General features: G+C 36.7%; 1 protein-coding gene across 1 annotated transcript; it reads right to left on the bottom strand.

Moving 5' to 3' along the window:
- Positions 1-781: 781 nt before the first annotated feature.
- Positions 782-1712, bottom strand: LOC131662677 (zinc finger A20 and AN1 domain-containing stress-associated protein 5-like). The gene has a single exon (XM_058932522.1). The coding sequence runs from the start codon at positions 1555-1557 to the stop codon at positions 1054-1056; it is 504 nt and encodes a 167-aa protein (XP_058788505.1). The 5' UTR covers positions 1558-1712; the 3' UTR covers positions 782-1053.
- Between the last annotated feature and the right edge of the window lie 17694 nt (positions 1713-19406).

Genomic DNA, 19406 nt, shown 5'->3' with positions numbered 1-19406 from the left:
TTTCATAAAAAAATTGGTTTCTTTGCGGATTCCCTTGTTAGAATAGGTTTCATCACTCAATCTTATACTTGGTTTAACAATCTTCATTCTTGGTACTGTTGTTGCTAGAATTTTTAGAATAGGTTTCATCATTCAATCTTATACTTGGTTTAACAATCTTCATTCTTGGTACTGTTGTTGCTAGAATTTTTTTTTGCTTTTGTTAGACAAATTTGATATTATCATTTTTTTTTTGCTTTTGTTAGACAAATTTGATATTATCTCATTTTCGTTAGAGGTTTTAGCTAGGTCCCATTGTTTGGTTCTCCTTTTCTTCTATTACAAGTTTTCTTTTTGCTTAAAATTATTATTATTATTATTATTATTATTATTATTATTGTTATTATTATTATTATTATTATTTATTTTAAAAAGCATGCGTTAAAACTCACAAAACTTTATTAGGCATGAAGTAATAATAATTAATAGAGAGCTTTGCTATGTTACTCGTTACGGTTTCATCCAAATTGAAAATATTATATACCCAATTTTCACACAAAAATTACCATAACAGAAAGTAGAAACGAACTAACTTAATTGGTTTAATATTTTAAAAGATTGTTAATATACATAATTTCCTACTATTTCATTTCAAAGACAATTTTGCATTATTTACTAAAAACAATCGGATAGTACATAATAAACAGAAACAAACATAATCAGAAACCACAGTACTAATTTATCATTTCAAACAAAAAAAGAAAAAAAATTAAAAAGAAGAAAAAATAAAAAGATCAAAGCATGATCAGAGAAATTCAGATTCTTCATTTTTCAGTAACGTTACACACAACCTCTCTTAATAACTATCTTAATTTAACGACTTTTTTCCTATTTATAACAATAAAATCTGGAAAAGTAAATAAAATAAATTAAAATAAACACGTGTGACCCGAACCCGGTCAATAAGATAAGAACCGGGTCAAATAGATTCATTTCTTCATTCCAGAATTTCACGTTTTGAATCATTTCTTCATCTTCTTCTTCATCTTCTCCAGATTCAGATTTTCAGAATTTTCAAACCTTAACGATTTTCGCTGCTCTGATAACCGGATTCTCCCTCGCAATAGCTTCTCTTCCAGCACTTTTATAATCATAGCTACAATCATGCCGATCGGAGTAACGATGCTCGGAGCAGAAAAGATCACCGCACCTACATCGGAATCCGGTCAACCCTACCTTCCTCCGGCAACCGGAGCATCGGCTAACAACACGCTTCGCCTCGGACACCATCGGTTTATCTAACGAACTCCGATCCGTAACAACCGTTGACGATTCCTCCGGTAGAGATCTCTTCGGAGATCGAACAGATCTGGAAGATTGAGGTCCGATTCCGGTCCCGGTTAAACCGGCTCCGGTTATCCCGACGGTGGAAGAAGTGGTAGCGGTTGAAGCGGTGAAGCAATTTTGACACATATTGTTCGTTGAAGGATTACCGATTACGCCGCAGTTGTTGATGCAAAGAGAAATCGATTCAGGTACTTTGAATTCAGTTTCTTCGTTTTCTATTCTTTGAGCCATGATGATAATAATATTATTGATAAACTATTTTTTTTTCTAATGAAAATTGATAATTAAGGGTTTTTATTTTCGAGAAGATGAGAGAAGAATTGAGGTGTATTCTGTTTGTGATGAGTTGTGAGGTTGATAATGGAAAAGGAATATAGGCCAAGTAGAGAAAGCGTATCAAACATTTCTTGTTTATTTTTTTCAAATTAAATTGGTACAAGTGGGTTTTGTTTTCTTTTTGTTTTTTTATTTTTTTTATTTTCTCTTTCAACTCAAGTTGTTGATGTTGTTGTTTGTTGTTGTTTTACTTTTCTTGCCACCTTTTCTTGTCCCACAGGTATGTGTGACGTGTTTATGTCAGTGATATGATATGATAGGAGATATAGAATTAAAAATAGTAATGTGTCTTTTTACTTTATTGGTAGGTATATTAATAATAGTGTTATTGTTGTTGGTCTCTTTAATTCTAAAAATAATTAGGGGTAATTTTTGGGATTTGTTTTTGTTAGGTTTAGTGGGTTGGCTTTTATGGGAGGTGGAGGTAGTAATTGGGTTAGTGTTTTTTGGTGAAGAATAATTGCATTATTGTTCATTATGCATGTTCATTGCTCTAGTTGGTAATAATGTTTTTTTTTTCACTCTGCCTTTTAAAGAAATAGTAGAGGTAAAAAAACGTCACACCCTCCAACAAAGGCATCTGATTTATTTATTAAAATAATAAATCCATATTTTTTTAAAAATTATTTCATAATAATTTTTTTATAAAGAGTAGTATATTCCTATAAAAAGGATTAATATACAAAGATAACTTGATGAATATAAATAAAATAAAAAGCAAACATAGTGATATGAAACAAAGTCCAAGAGAATTAAAAAAAAATATTTAGCTTTGGGCTGCACTCTAAAATTTGTCCTTCTAATTTTATTTTTATCTGGTTTAGAGTTTGCATATCTTTTGCATATTTCGTTTAAAGCATATGTATATCATTCATTTCATTTAATAAAACACTTTAGTTCAAAGATCAATGGTTATGCCAGCTGGGATTTCATAGTGGTTTTGAATCTTCTTCATCAAATAAGTTTGATCCATCTTGTTCTTCTAAGAGCATTGAATTATGGAATTAGGGTTTTGAACTATGGTTATCATGGATTTCTTCTTCATCAAGCTACAAGGCTATTATTCTCTCCCCAACAATAAGTTGCAAGGCTTCCTTCTTCAAGGATTAAGAATTAGGGTTCCAATCTTTTGTGCTTGGGTTTGATTAAGATATTCAATTGAGATTGACTTAAGCTAGGGTTTTGCATCTCCATCATTATGGGACCTTTTCTGAACTTAATCTTCCATACATTACTTGTACTACAAGGCATGCAACTGGTTTCCTTTTCAAGAACTTGGACAGGGATGTGATGAGTCTTTTAAGGTTCATTATCATTGAGTTTTATCAAGATCAATCAAAAGAAGCATTGTTTTGTTTGGATCACAAGACATTGGTTAGTGCAAGAAAAGAAGAAAGTAAGTTCATCAATCACAGGGTTGTGGGCTTATTCTCTAATCAATGGTGGCTTAAGGTGTAAGGCATTGAGAATTGGAAATTCAATCATGAGATTAGGGTTTTATTTCAAAGAGCATTCTTATTTCTATGTCTCAAATCTCACCTTCATCTAAGGTTTTCTAGTCACCAATCAATGGTTTCTCAAGAGATTTAGGCATTCTTATTATGGTGTTAAAGGTTTTCTGTGAGGAGTTTCTTGAGTAATTGAGTTATGGATCAAGATTGCATGGGATTAGGTTGCTTCAAGTGAAATTTGATTTGGATTCAAAATTGAATATTAAGATCAAGTCATGACATATATGTTTGTTTGGTTTGAAGCTATGGTACAAAATAAGAACATGATTAGGCTATTCTTCAATAAAATGCAAAGGGACTTAATTTGCAAAAAAATGTGATTAAGAAACTGTTTACCGTGAAAATTAGTAAATAAGCGTTAGTCTTCCAAAAGCAAAAAGCTTTTGGTTACTCACAAAATCGACTAGATTGATTCTAGAACATGTGCTTTTATATTCCAAAAATTCTCATAGAATGTAAAGAACAATTCGACATGAACTAAGTTCTTGTTTTGGAATTTGTTTAATCTACACAAATCTTATTTAAAATAGCAATTGAAACTTGTAAAATAAACAATGTAAAGGAAATTGAAGGATAAATGACAATAATGTAAATGACAAGAATGTAAAGTTCTAGAAATGTGAAAACTGTATAAACTGTAAAAAGGAATGTAAAAATGATGTTTTTATACGTACATTCTCAGACTGACTCGTTTCTCACACACAGATACTTTGAGTAAATTATTGAGATTTTGTACAAAATGAATACACTGAATCTACACATTAAGATCCATATATATATATATATATATATATATACACTAATTTGAAGTAACTGTTTCCAACGGTCTTTCGACCAGAGCATGCCACGTTGCGCTCAACATGCTTCTCTCTTGCTTCGAAGCTCCACGTGTCTCTAAGTACAACGAATCAAGACGAATAGTAGTTATACCTTCACTCAAACTTAACTTCTTCGTCGAAGTAATCCCCTTTGTCGAACTAAACATTTAACTTAGAAAATATTTCTAAGTCCATGTCTAACATCTTCCCTTACAAATGCGACTTCGACAGATATCATTAATCATGCCAAATTGTGTCGAAGGCTTATAATCTTCTCAAAATTCTTTCACTTCTCTTAACAACAATGTGGTGTCAAATTTACCAGCTAACAAATTGTCCCCCTAAATGTCATTTTTGACATATTGAAGAAAAGGGCATTTTCTTACCATTATTTTCGACGCCACAAAAATCTTTCAGATCACATGACGTCATAGTCATTATGACGTTTGTCTCCAAAACATCTCTTCAGACCTCGCGTGTAGATACTCTGCAATCATGATACTCCTAGGATTTAGGAGATCATGGGTAGCTCAATAACTGCTACGATCCTTTCGCAAATCAACTGCAAGACACGCGTCCCACTCAGTGATCTCTTTCTTCTCTACTTGACGAAACGGTTCCAATTCAGCACCTATAAATACCAATTTTCCCATCACTCCAACGTTCCTTTCTCTTTCCAAGTTTTCTGTAACCTCATATATTCTAATCTTCATCTCTCTCATCTTCTTCAAAGCGTATTTTGCAACCTCCGTGGCAACTTCCTCCACAGCAACCACAAAAAAAGCTCAAGAAGGCAAGAAGAAGACATGTTTACCTTTGGTACACAAGATACTAGGGCCCATGGTCGTCGCAAATCAACAATATGTCCCTAAAATGTTCAGCGAAGAACAACATGTTATCTTCAAATCACAGGTATTGCCTCTCATTTCCATAACTACAAAAATGCATGCAATGTTAGGTCATATACCCAATCCTTCAATAGACCAAGAAAAACTTAAACACCTTTTCCCCACTTATGATAGATATAAGCCTATAGGGAACATCAGAAAATCTAGATCCACAGACAAAGTTCATACTGTCGAAAACCCACACCTTATTGCCAAGGCGATCCTTCGACAGATGAGCCCATTAAGCTAGGATTCATGAACAATGGCTTTAGGGTTTTTTGATCTGCTCCTTCGACAAAAGATGATGATTATTTAGCATGGTTAGAAAAAATAGAGAAGAAGAAATCCCAATTTTGGAAAGATATGGGTATCTTCAATCTAATAAAGCTATCGAAGGTAGGACCTGCTTATTGTTCGAGTATGTTAGTTGCTACCATGTTCTTTTGGGATAGCACCCATCAAACCTTTCATCTTCCTTGTGGAATAATGACACCCACCTTTTTCGACATAGATGCTATAGTCGGACTCAAACCGACTAGTGAAACCTTCAAACCCACATATCTGGCTGAGGATTCCATAGATTTTGATGTCTCCAAGGCGGCATATAGTATTCATATCGAATACTATCACGAAAAAAATACTAATGAAGTATCCGATCTAGAGCACATTGTGTTTCTCGTCCTATGGTTATGTCGCTACGTTTTGTGTTTGAGATCTGTTCAAATAGCGGAGAAATTAATCATCATAGCCAACCTAGTCCATGTCGGTCACAAAGTGTGTTTGAGTGAGATGATCCTAATCCACCTCTATGAGTCCCTTGGTGAAGGAGTTACTGTGAATACAAGCCCACACTCACAAAGGTGTTTTTGATCCATGGCAAACTTCACAAGCAAACAAGCAACAAGGCACAAGCAAAAGAACTCAAGGAAAAGCAAGTTTGGCTATTCAAGACAAAGCAAGTCGACCTGCTCTACATCTAGGTCGACCCAAAACAAGGAAAATAAGGAAAACAAGGAAGATTCAGAAATGCCACAGATAGGTCGACCTACTCACAATCCAGGTCGACCTAAAATGATGAAATTTACACACCTCACTGTTAGGCCGACTCACATAACAACTAGGTCGACCTAAACTGAAGAAAATTCTTCAGAACGTGTTTCAACAGAATTCTGGTCGACCTAAACCTTCAACAGGTCGACCTAACTAGGAAGAATTTCATCCAGGTTTAATCCAGCTCTGTTAGGTCGACCTAAGCACTACAAGAGGTCGACCTATTTGATCAAAAAAGCCAAAATTGCTGATCTGCTACGCTCAAACTGACCAGCTCTCATATATATTATCAAATGTTCATTATTGAAGTTTCAACACCAACAACTGAAAGATACACAAAGGCTTCTCATCTTCGATCATCGACACAACTCCAACACAACTACACACAATCATTTTTGCGTTGAGGGTTTGCGTTCAAGATCGATAACATCCATGGAACGGAATTGAAGATTCCTAGTGGGTGAAGATTTGTGGGGTTTTTGGTGAATAAAATCTGAGGGTTTTGTCCTCCAAGATTGGTGAATTTTGGGGGGTTTTATCAAGAGGATTCATCAAGGATCCAGCTGAGTGTGAAGATTGAAGAACAAGTGTTCAAGCAATTCAAGACACTGCAGAAAGGGATCAAAGTGAAGCTCTTGGAAGACCTTGATCTGGCTCAAGATTAAGGGGGAAGAAGATTCAAAGGATCGACAAATTTGGTTTATTGTTTATCGCTTTGTTATCTTCTTTGTATAAACTGCTTTCAACATTAATGGAAGATTTCCCAATTTCAGTTTGGAATTGGGGGCAGACGTAGTCGTAGCGAGGACGATCGACGAACTGCCTAAACAAATATCGTGTTCTTGTCACTTTTATTTTTTTATTTACGTTCTGTTCGTATTTGGTTATAGTTGCAAATTGATAAACGATTCAAGTGTTAAAATTGTGAATTAAGAACTTGCATAAACATCACAATTCACCACACATTGAATCACCATCAATTTGAACATTATCACCAAGTGTTTGTCTTTTTGCTTCTTCCATTATCACTGCATTGCAAACCAAGGTTTAACAAATTAGAAGTTAATCGATTTTCTTCAGTGTAACGAATTGATTCGATAACCTATCCTTTCATTGTTAATCCCAATTATTTCGTGGTTTTATCACATATACAACCCTTGCAATAGCGGTCCGGAATAGACGCAAGTCGATTCAGAACCGCTTTCGCTTAAGTATGAAATAATTCCAAAAAAATCTGAGAGATCTATTCACCCCCCTCTAGATCCTTAAGCCTAGTGTCTAACAAGTGGCATCAAGAGCTCTGGTTTATTCCGTGCTACGTGAAACACTTATTGGAAAGATGGCTTCCGGACCTAAAGGGGCTCACAATAGAGCTCCAGTTTTCAACGGTGAAAACTATGGCTATTGGAAGGATTGTATGTGTGTTCACATCAATGCCATTGATAGGAACATCTGGACAACAATTTTCAATGGTCCCTTTCATATCACCATGACAAATGCAGCTGGTGCCGTTGTTCCAAAACCAGAAAATACTTGGGATGCTGAAGATGAAAAGAGATATGGATACGATTGGAAAGCGAGAAACATTCTAATCTCAGCTCTAGGAGTTGATGAATACTATCGCGTTTCCCATTGTAGATCCGCTAAAGCTATGTGGGACACATTGCAAGTTGCCCATGAGGGAACGGATGATGTCAAACCAGCTAGAATCAATACGTTAACTCAAGAGTTCGAACTCTTTCACATGGAAGATGGTGAATCCATCGAAAACATGCAAAAGAGATTCGTTCATTTGAAAAATCGTTTAAACTCTCTTGATAGACCTGTTACCAATGCAGTTGCTACTAACAAAATCTTGAGATACTTGAACAGGGAATGGCAACCCAAGGTTACGGCAATAAAGGAAGCAAATGATCTAAATACCTTAGACATCACCACTCTCTTTGGTAAACTAGAAGAACACGAACAACATCTTAAATGCCTTGACATGCATGAGAAAAGGGCAAAAAAAGAGAAGAACATGGAGAAAGAGGTAGAGAAGAAGTCAATAGCTCTAAAAGCTTCAAGCTCCAAGACCTCAAGACAAGAGCTAGAGGATAGTGATACAAGTGATGATGAAGACTCCGATGATGAGGAAATGGGACTGTTTGTGCGAAGATACAACAAATACCTAAAGAAAAATGGAGCAAAACATTCCGACAAAGGCTTGATCAACTATAGAAAGCAATCAAACAAGTTCAAACAAGATGACAATAACAAAGGAAAGATCAAAGGTCCTTGCTTCAATTGTGGCAAAGTCGGTCACTACAAACCGGATTGTCCATACCTTTAGAAGGAGAAAGAGAAGAACCAAAGAAAAGGTCACAACAAATCTAGAAGAGCCTACATAGCATGGGAAAATGATTCATCTAGTGAAAGCTCATCAAGCGATGAAGAAGAATCAGCAAACTTATGTCTTATGGCTCATCAACACAAGAAAAAGAAACGTGTAAGTCATCTTAAACCTGAACTTGTAGATAAAGTATCTCATTCTCAATTAAAATTTGCTTTTGAAGAATTACATAGAGATGCAATTGAAGCTTTCAAACTTTTGGCCTCAAATAAGAAAATCTTTTCATATCTTGAATCAAAAGTTGAGAAAACCGAAAAGGATATGGAAGCTTTAAAACAATCTATGCTAGATATTCAAAAGGATAAAGTTGAGATAGATCCTACATCATGGTTTGGTTGTGAGACATGTCATATTTGGCAAAAAGAAGTAAGAGATCTAAAAGCCAAATTAGACAAGGCTCTACAACCAAAAGTGACTTTTGCGGTTGATCCAAATAAGTTCAAAAGATCGTATACTCCTTTATATAGTAAATACACTTTTGTACCAAAAGTATCAACTAGCAAAACAGCATATTCTCATCATATTACCTGTCACTATTGTTGCAAAAAGGGTCATACCATTGAAAAATGCAAATTTAGGAGGATTTTGGTTCCTAAAGGAGTATTTCAATGGTTGCCCAAGTGCAACAAATTATGTACTCACTACCAAGGACCCAATGAAAATTTGGGACCTCCCTCTCTAAATTAATTTTGCAGGAAAAGTGTCTTGACATTGACGAAAGGTTGTGGTTCCTTGATAGCGGATGTTCAAGACACATGACGGGAGACATATCACTTTTCGTTGAGTTTCACGCAAAGAAAAAGGGGTATGTCACCTATGGAGATAACAATCGGGGAGCTATACTTGGTAAAGGAAGTGTAGGTAACCCCTCTACCACAACTATAACTGATGTATTGCTAGTAGAAGGTCTTAAACATAATCTCTTAAGTATAAGTCAATTGTGCGACAAAGATTTCAAAGTGACATTTACAAATTCTGGTTGCGCAATAGAACATACTAAGAAAAGAGACGTTATGTTTAATGGCTTAAGAGTAAACAACATCTATATGCTAAACTTGGACGAAGTATCTAAGTCTAGTACCAAGTGTCTAATTGCTCTAGGCGAAGACTCATGGCTTTGGCATAGACGCCTCGCCCACATAAATTTTGACTTACTTAACAAGGTTGTCACAAAAGACTTAGTAATCGGCTTACCAAAAATAAAGTTTTCAAAAGATCATCTATGTGATGCTTGTCAAAAGGGAAAGCAAACGAAAACCTCGTTTAAATCAAAGAACGTGGTTTCAACATCACGCCCTCTTGAACTCCTTCACATGGATCTCTTTGGCCCTTCAAGGACTAAAAGCATAGGTGGAAACATCTATGGTTTTGTCATTGTCGATGATTACTCTAGATTTTGTTGGACAATCTTTCTACCTAGTAAGGATCAAACTTTTCCAGCTTTCACGCAATTTGCAAGATTATGTCAAAATAAAATGAACACCAAAATAGTTGCAATTCGAAGTGATCACGGTGGAGAATTTGAAAACTATCTTTTTGAAAAATACTATGATAAACATGGAATTGAGCATAACTTTTCAGCTCCTAGAACACCACAACAAAACGGAGTGGTTGAACGTAAAAATCGTGTTCTAGAGGAGTTGGCAAGAACAATGCTAAATGAGGGTAGTCTACCTAAGTATTTCTGGGCTGACGCGATTAGCACCGCGTGTTATGTTTTGAATAGGATAATAATACGTCCTATACTAAACAAAACGCCATATGAACTACTAAAAGGTAGAAAACCAAATGTGTCACATCTCCATGTATTCGGTTGCAAGTGTTTTGTATTGAACAATAGTAAGGATAATCTTGGGAAATTCGATGCTAAAGATGATGAAGGTATCTTTCTTGGTTACTCACAATCTAGCAAAGCATATAGGATATACAACAAAAGATTACTTATAGTAGAAGAGTCAGTACATGTGTTATTTGATGAATCTTATACAAAATATTGTAAGAACAAGCATACACTCACAAATGAGTTTTTGATTCATGGCAAACATCACAAGCAACCAAATACAAAAGCATAAATGAATGACTCAAGACAATGGAAGATTATGAAGCTCAAATCACTCAGAAAATGGTATTGCATCTGTTAGGTCGACCAAGCAAAGCCCTAGGTCGACTCAAAACCAGAGCAAACTCAGCAAAACTGACAAGGTCACTGTTAGGTCGACCTACCCACACTCCTAGGTCGACCTAAACTGAAGGGATTTACACATGTCACTGTTAGGTCGACCTACCCACACTCCTAGGTCGACCTAAACTGAAGAAAAGTCACAAAAATGCATTTCAACTGACTTTAGGTCGACCTAAACCTTCAACAGGTCGACCTAACTGGAAACAACTGCATTTAGGTCGACCTAAACCTTTAACAGGTCAACCTAACTGACTTTAGGTCGACCTAAACCTTCAGCAGGTCAACCTAACAGATTTTAGGCCAACCTAACAGGTCAACCTAACTGGGACAATTTCAACTCTGCTTCTGTTAGGTCGACCTATGCACTAAAGTAGGTCAACCTATTTGCTGAAAACTTCCCAAATTATGTGTTTTCTCTGCTCCAACATACCAGCAACTATATATATCATTCCATGTTAATTATTCATCAACACCAACGACTGAAAGATACACAAAGGCTTCTCATCTTCGTTCTTTGTCATCTCCAACACAATTACACATAATCATTCTTGCGTTGAGGGTTAGTGATCGAGTTCGATAACATCCATGGAACGGAATTGAAGATTCCTAGTGGGTGAAGATTTGTGGGGTTTTTGGTGAATAAAATCTGCGGGTTTTGTCCTCCAAGATAGGTGTTTCTTGGGGGTTTTTATCAAGAGGCTTCATCGAGGATCCGGCTGAGTGTGAAGATTGAAGAACAAGGGTTCGAGGGAATTGAAGACACTGCAGAAAGGGATCAAAGTGAAGCTCTTGGATAACCTTGATCTGACTCAAGATTAAGGGGGAAGAAGATTCAAAGGATCGACATAATTGGTTTATGGTTTATCGCTTTGTTATCTTCTTTGTATATACTACTTTCAACATTAATGAAAGATTACCCAATTTCAGTTTGGAATTGGGGGCAGACGTAGTCGTAGCGAGGACGATCGACAAACTGCCTAAACAAATATCGTGTTCTTGTCGCTTTTACTTTTTCATTTACATTCTGTTCATATTTGGTTATAATAGCAAATTGATCAACGATTCGAGTGTTAAGATTGTAAATTAAGAACTTACATAAACATCACAATCCACCACACATTGAATCACCTTCAATTTGATCATTATCACCAAGTGTTTGTATATTTGTTTCTATCACTCTTACTGCATTGCAAACATTGTCCATCATACAAGAAGTTAATCTGATTTTCAATAAGAGCAACGCTTTGATTCTGCAACGTATACTCTTATCACTTACCTCAAGTCTTTGACTGGTTTTAAACACATATATAATCGTTTCGATAGTGGTTCGGAATAGACGCGAGTCGATTCAGAATCACTTCCGCTGAAAAGTCGTTTAACTCCGTAAAACTGTGAACGATCTATTCACCCCCCTCTAGATCCCAAGGCCAGCGTCTAACAAGTGGCATCAAGAGCTCTGGTTTATTCCGTGCTACGTGAAACACTTATTGGAAAGATGGCTTCCGGACCTAAAGGGGCTCACAATAGAGCTCCAGTTTTCAACGGTGAAAACTATGGCTATTGGAAGGATTGTATGTGTGTCCACATCAATGCAATTGATAGGAACATCTGGACAACTATTGTCAATGGTCCCTTTCAGATCACCATGACAAATGCAGCTGGTGCAGTTGTTCCAAAACCAGAAAATACTTGGGATGCTGAAGATGAAAAGAGATATGCATACGATTGGAAAGCGAGAAACATTCTAATCTCAGCTCTAGGAGTTGATGAATACTATCGCGTTTCCCATTGTAGATCCGCTAAAGCTATGTGGGACACATTGCAAGTTGCCCACGAGGGAACGAATGATGTCAAACTAGCTAGGATCAATACGTTAACTCAAGAGTTCGAACTCTTCCACATGGAAGATGGTGAATCCATCGAAAACATGCAGAAGAGATTCGTTCACCTGAAAAATCGGTTAAATTCTCTTGATAGACCTGTTTCCAATGCAGTTGCTACTAACAAAATCTTAAGATGCTTGAACAGGGAATGGCAACCCAAGGTTACAGCAATAAAGGAAGCAAATGATCTAAACACCTTAGACATTACCACTCTTTTTGGTAAACTAGAGGAACATGAACAACATCTTAAATGCCTTGACATGCATGAGAAAAGGGCAAAGAAAGAGAAGAACATGGAGAAAGAGGTAGAGAAGAAGTCAATAGCTCTAAAAGCTTCAAGCTCCAAGACCTCAAGACAAGAGCTAGAGGATAGTGATACAAGTGATGATGAAGACTCCGATGATGAGGAAATGAGACTGTTTGTGCGAAGATACAACAAGTACATAAAGAAAAATAGAGCAAAACACTCCGGCAAAAGCTTGATTAATCATAAGAAGCAATTCGACAAGTTCAAACAAGACGATGATAATAAAAGAAAATCTAAAGGTCCTTGTTTCAATTGCGGCAAAGATGGTCATTATAAACCGGATTGTCCATATCTCAATAAGGAGAAAGACAAGAATCAAAGCAAAAGTCACAATAAGTCTAGAAGAGCTTATATAGCATGGGAAAGTGATTCCTCAAGTGAAAACTCATCAAGCGATGAAGAAGAATCAGCAAACTTATGTCTTACGGCTCATCAACACAAGAAAAAGAAACGTGTAAGTCATCTTAAACCTGAACTTGTAGATAAGGTATCTCATGCTCAATTAAAATTAGCTTTTGAAGAACTACATAGAGATGCAATTGAAGCTTTCAAACTTTTGGCCTCAAATAAGAAATTTTTTTCATATCTTGAATCAAAAGTTGAGAAGACCGAAAAGGACATGGAAGCTTTAAAACAATCTATGCTAGATATTCAAAAGGAAAAAGTTGAGATAGATCCTACATCATGGTTTGGTTGTGAGACATGTCATATTTGGCAAAAAGAAGTAAGAGATCTAAAGGCCAAGTTAGATAAGGCTCTACAACCAAAAGTGACTTTTGCGGTTGATCCAAATAAGTTCAAAAGATCGTATACTCCTTTATATAGTAAATACACTTTTGTACCAAAAGTATCAACTAGCAAAACAGCATATTCTCATCATATTACCTGTCATTATTGTTGCAAAAAGGGTCATACCATTGAAAAATGCAAATTTAGGAGGATTTTAGTTCCTAAAGGAGTATTTCAATGGTTGCCTAAGTGCAACAATTTATGTACTCACCACCTAGGACCCAATGAAGATTGGGGACCTTCCACTCTAAATTAATTTTGCAGGAAAAGTGTCTTGACATTGCCGAAAGGTTGTGGTTCCTTGATAGCGGATGTTCAAGACACATGACGGGAGACATATCACTCTTTGTTGAGTTCCACTCAAAGAAAAAGGGGTATGTCACCTATGGAGACAACAATCGGGGAGCTATACTTGGTAAAGGAAGTGTAGGTAACCCGTCTACCACAACTATAACTGATGTGTTACTAGTAGAAGGTCTTAAACATAATCTCCTAAGTATTAGTCAATTGTGCGACAAAGACTTCAAAGTAACTTTTATAAATTCTGGATGCACAATAGAACATATTAAGAAAAGAGATATCATGTTTAATGGCACATGAGTAAACCACGTTTATATGCTAAAACTTGGACGAAGGCATATTTTTTTTGGTTACTCTCAATCTAGTAAGGCATATAGGCATATAGGTTCTCTCAATTCAGTTACTACTTATTGTTGAAGAGTCAGTTCATGTGTCCTTTTGATAAATCTTATGCAAAATGTGTCGAGAAAGGTATATCTTTTGATAGTGCAGGCCCATCTATTGAAGACATTGTCAAAGATAAGGAAGACGAAAGTGAAAGTGTTGCAAAGGAAGATGCTAAGAAAGAGAAAGATGAGTCTCATGACAGTGTTGAAAAAGAAAGCATCTCAAACAATGAAGAACTTCCTAAGGCCAGGACAAATGTAAAAGATCATCCAATCGACAACATAATAGGGGACATCTCAAAGGGCGTGACAACACGCTCCAAGATAAGTAACTTTTGTCATCATTTTGCTTTTGTTTCACAAGTTGAGCCGAAAAACGTGAAGGACGCATTACTTGATGAGCATTGGCTAATGGCCATGCAAGAAGAATTAAACCAATTTAAACGGAATGATGTTTGGGACTTTGTCTCTCATCCGGGAGATCATCAAGTAATCGGTACTAGATGGGTTTTTCGTAACAAACTTGATGAAAACGGAGTTATCACTAGAAACAAAGCTAGATTAGTTGCTCAAGGTTACAATCAATAGGAAGGTATTGATTATGAAGAGACATACGCTCCTGTAGCACGTCTCGAAGCTATTCGCCTCTTACTTGCCTATGCTTGTTCAAAAGACTTCAAACTATTCCAAATGGATGATATTATATTTGGGTCGACTAATGCAAAACTTGTCAAAGAATTTTCTAAGCTTATGCAGAGTGAATTTGAGATGAGTCTCATGGAGCTGCTCAAAAGTTTGGAATGAGTGAAGCGAAGGAGATTGACACACCTATGGCAACAAATACTAACCTAGACAAAGATGAGAAAGATATCAATCTTGTCCAAAGGAATCTCACTTAAAAGCTGTCAAAAGAATTCTGCGATATCTACGTGGAACTCCTACATATGGCCTATGGTATCCGAAGGGAAATGAGTGTTATTTGGTAGGATTCTTCGACTCAGATTTTGCTGGCTCCAAATCCGATAGAAAGAGAACCAGTGGAACATGTCATCTATTCTCAAATTCATTGATAAGTTGGCACAGCAAGAAACAAGTATCAGTTGCATTATCTACTGCTGAGGCAGAATATGTAGCTGCTGGAAGCTGCTGTGCGCAGATATTATGGCTCAAGCAACAACTTCTTGACTTTGGTATTAAGCTTGATCGTATACCTATCAAGTGCGACAACACAAGTGCCATAAACTTGAAAAGCAAGAAGCAACTAGCTGACATCTTTACCATACCTCTTGCAACGGAGCAGTTCTTCAACATTCATAAGGAATTAGGGATATTAGATATCTCTAATTTGAGCTAAATGCGTTTGTTTTCTTAATTTTTATTCCTTTACTTTATATATATTGATTATGCTGAAGCTAACATCTCTCTCAGTATGAAGGTAGTTCATCATCACATCAAGTATCATTCCACATTGACTAGAGGAATATACTTCATTCTACGAAATGATGACGAGATACCTATAATTGAGAAAGTGGTAACATGTTTGTTGTTCACTTCCAAAAATATCATTGATGCTATAATATGCTATCAATTAACATGTTTATAGTGACTTCTTATATGCTTCTCCACCTATCTCATTTACATGTATATGTTGTTCATCATTACTCATAACATATCATGTTTGGACATAAAAATAGTAGAATAAGCATACATCTAACATGTTTGGGCAAACGTTAGCGAGCATTGCATTAGTTCATTTCATTGCATTGCATCTCATTTCTGTCATGTTATTATGTCTTTTATTACTTGAACTTAAGCTTGGTTTGTACCTTTAAATATGTTTGGATATTATGCTCTATTTCTTTACTATGGTGTTATGTAAGACATTGCTTTGTTTAGATTATTTTGTTATTCTCTTCTACTATTCTCCTGGTTTCTTTTGATGTTGTCAAAGGGGGAGATGAGTTGAGAGTGCGGGGGAGCTTAGTACGGGGGAGCTTACGCATACAAGACTGGGGGAGCTTTCGTCATTTAATCAAATGTTTGCCATCATCAAAAAGGGGGAGTTTGTAAGAACAAGCATACACTCACAAATGAGTTTTTGATTCATGGCAAACATCACAAGCAACCAAATACAAAAGCATAAATGAATGACTCAAGACAATGGAAGATTATGAAGCTCAAATCACTCAGAAAATGGTATTGCATCTGTTAGGTCGACCAAGCAAAGCCCTAGGTCGACTCAAAACCAGAGCAAACTCAGCAAAACTGACAAGGTCACTGTTAGGTCGACCTACCCACACTCCTAGGTCGACCTAAACTGAAGGGATTTACACATGTCACTGTTAGGTCGACCTACCCACACTCCTAGGTCGACCTAAACTGAAGAAAAGTCACAAAATGCATTTCAACTGACTTTAGGTCGACCTAAACCTTCAACAGGTCGACCTAACTGGAAACAACTGCATTTAGGTCGACCTAAACCTTTAACAGGTCAACCTAACTGACTTTAGGTCGACCTAAACCTTCAGCAGGTCAACCTAACAGATTTTAGGCCAACCTAACAGGTCAACCTAACTGGGACAATTTCAACTCTGCTTCTGTTAGGTCGACCTAAGCACTAAAGTAGGTCAACCTATTTGCTGAAAACTTCCCAAATTATGTGTTTTCTCTGCTCCAACATACCAGCAACTATATATATCATTCCATGTTAATTATTCATCAACACCAACGACTGAAAGATACACAAAGGCTTCTCATCTTCGTTCTTCGTCATCTCCAACACAATTACACATAATCATTCTTGCGTTGAGGGTTAGTGATCGAGTTCGATAACATCCATGGAACGGAATTGAAGATTCCTAGTGGGTGAAGATTTGTGGGGTTTTTGGTGAATAAAATCTGCGGGTTTTGTCCTCCAAGATAGGTGTTTCTTGGGGGTTTTTATCAAGAGGCTTCATCGAGGATCCGACTGAGTGTGAAGATTGAAGAACAAGGGTTCGAGGGAATTGAAGACACTGCAGAAAGGGATCAAAGTGAAGCTCTTGGATAACCTTGATCTGACTCAAGATTAAGGGGGAAGAAGATTCAAAGGATCGACATAATTGGTTTATGGTTTATCGCTTTGTTATCTTCTTTGTATATACTACTTTCAACATTAATGAAAGATTACCCAATTTCAGTTTGGAATTGGGGGCAGACGTAGTCGTAGCGAGGACGATCGACGAACTGCCTAAACAAATATCGTGTTCTTGTCGCTTTTACTTTTTCATTTACATTCTGTTCATATTTGGTTATAATAGCAAATTGATCAACGATTCGAGTGTTAAGATTGTGAATTAAGAACTTACATAAACATCACAATCCACCACACATTGAATCACCTTCAATTTGATCATTATCACCAAGTGTTTGTATATTTGTTTCTATCACTCTTACTGCATTGCATACATTGTCCATCATACAAGAAGTTAATCTGATTTTCAATAAGAGCAACGCTTTGATTCTGCAACGTATACTCTTATCACTTACCTCAAGTCTTTGACTGGTTTTAAACACATATATAATCGTTTCGATAGTGGTTCGGAATAGACGCGAGTCGATTCAGAATCACTTCCGCTGAAAAGTCGTTTAACTCCGTAAAACTGTGAACGATCTATTCACCCCCCCTCTAGATCCCAAGGCCAGCGTCTAACAAATATGTCGAGAAAGGTCTATCTTTTAATAGTGCAGGTCCATCTACTGAAGACATTGTCAAAGATAAGGAAGACGAGAGTGAAACTATTGTGAAGAAAGATGCTGAGAAAGAGAAAGATGAGTCTCATGATGATAATGAAAAAGAAAGCATCTCAAACAATGAAGAACTTCCTAAGGCCTGGACAAATGTGAAAGATCATCCAATTGACAACATAATAGGGGACATCTCAAAGGGCGTTACAACACGCTCCAAGATAAGTAACTTTTGTCATCATTTTGCTTTCGTTTCACAAGTTGAGCCGAAAAACGCTAAGGACGCATTACTTGATGAGCATTGGCTAATGGCCATGCAAGAAGAATTAAACCAATTTAAACGGAATGATGTTTGGGACCTAGTCCCTCATCCGGGAGATCATCAAGTAATTGGCACTAGATGGGTTTTTCGTAACAAACTTTATGAAAACGGTGTTATTACTAGAAACAAAGCTAGATTAGTTGCCCAAGGTTACAATCAAGAGGAAGGTATTGATTATGAAGAGACATACGCTCCCGTAGCACGTCTCGAAGCTATTCGCCTCTTACTTGCCTATGCTTGTTCAAAAGATTTTAAACTATTTCAAATGGATGTTGAAAGTGCCTTTCTAAATGGCTATATAAATGAAGAGTTCTATGTCGCTCAGCCACCCGGCTTTGAGAATTACATGTATCCAACTCATGTTTATAAGCTGAAGCGTGCTTTATACGGTCTCAAACAAGCCCCTCGGGCTTGGTACGAACGGTTGAGCAAATTTCTACTTAGTCAAGGATACTCTAGGGGTAAAGTTGACACTACTCTCTTCATTAAAAGAAAAGATAAAGATGTACTCTTAGTTCAAGTTTATGTAGATGATATTATATTTGGGTCGACTAATGCAAAACTTGTCAAATAATTTTCTAAGCTTATGCAGAGTGAATTTGAGATGAGTCTCATGGGAGAGCTGAATTTCTTCCTTGGCCTACAAATCAAGCAACTTAGTCATGGAACTTTCGTAAGTCAAACCAAGTACTGTACAAAGTTGCTTAAAAGATTTGGAATGAGTGAGGCAAAGGAGATTGACACACCTATGGCAACAAATAGTAACCTAGACAAAGATGAGAAAGGTAAAGAGGTTGATGTGAAATTGTACCGAGGTATGATAGGTTCACTATTGTATCTTACAGCCTCAAGACCAGACATCATGTTTAGTGTATGTATGTGTGCAGGATATCAATCTTGTCCAAAGGAATCACACTTAAAGGCTGTCAAAAGAATTCTGCGATATCTACGTGGAACTACTACATATGGCCTATGGTATCCTAAAGGCAATGAGTGTTATTTGGTGGGATTCTCCGACTCAGACTTTGCTGGCTGCAAATCCGACAGAAAGAGCACCAGTGGAACATGTCATCTATTCTCAAATTCATTAATAAGCTGGCATAGCAAGAAACAAGTATCAGTTGCATTATCTACCGCTGAGGCAGAATATATAGCTGCCGGAAGCTGCTGTGCTCAGATATTATGGCTCAA

This window comes from Vicia villosa, linkage group LG3 (genome assembly GCF_029867415.1).
Source record: "Vicia villosa cultivar HV-30 ecotype Madison, WI linkage group LG3, Vvil1.0, whole genome shotgun sequence".
Lineage (NCBI taxonomy): Eukaryota > Viridiplantae > Streptophyta > Magnoliopsida > Fabales > Fabaceae > Vicia > Vicia villosa.
Note: the sequence above shows the minus strand (reverse complement) of the source record. Positions and strands in the feature narration are given on the sequence as shown.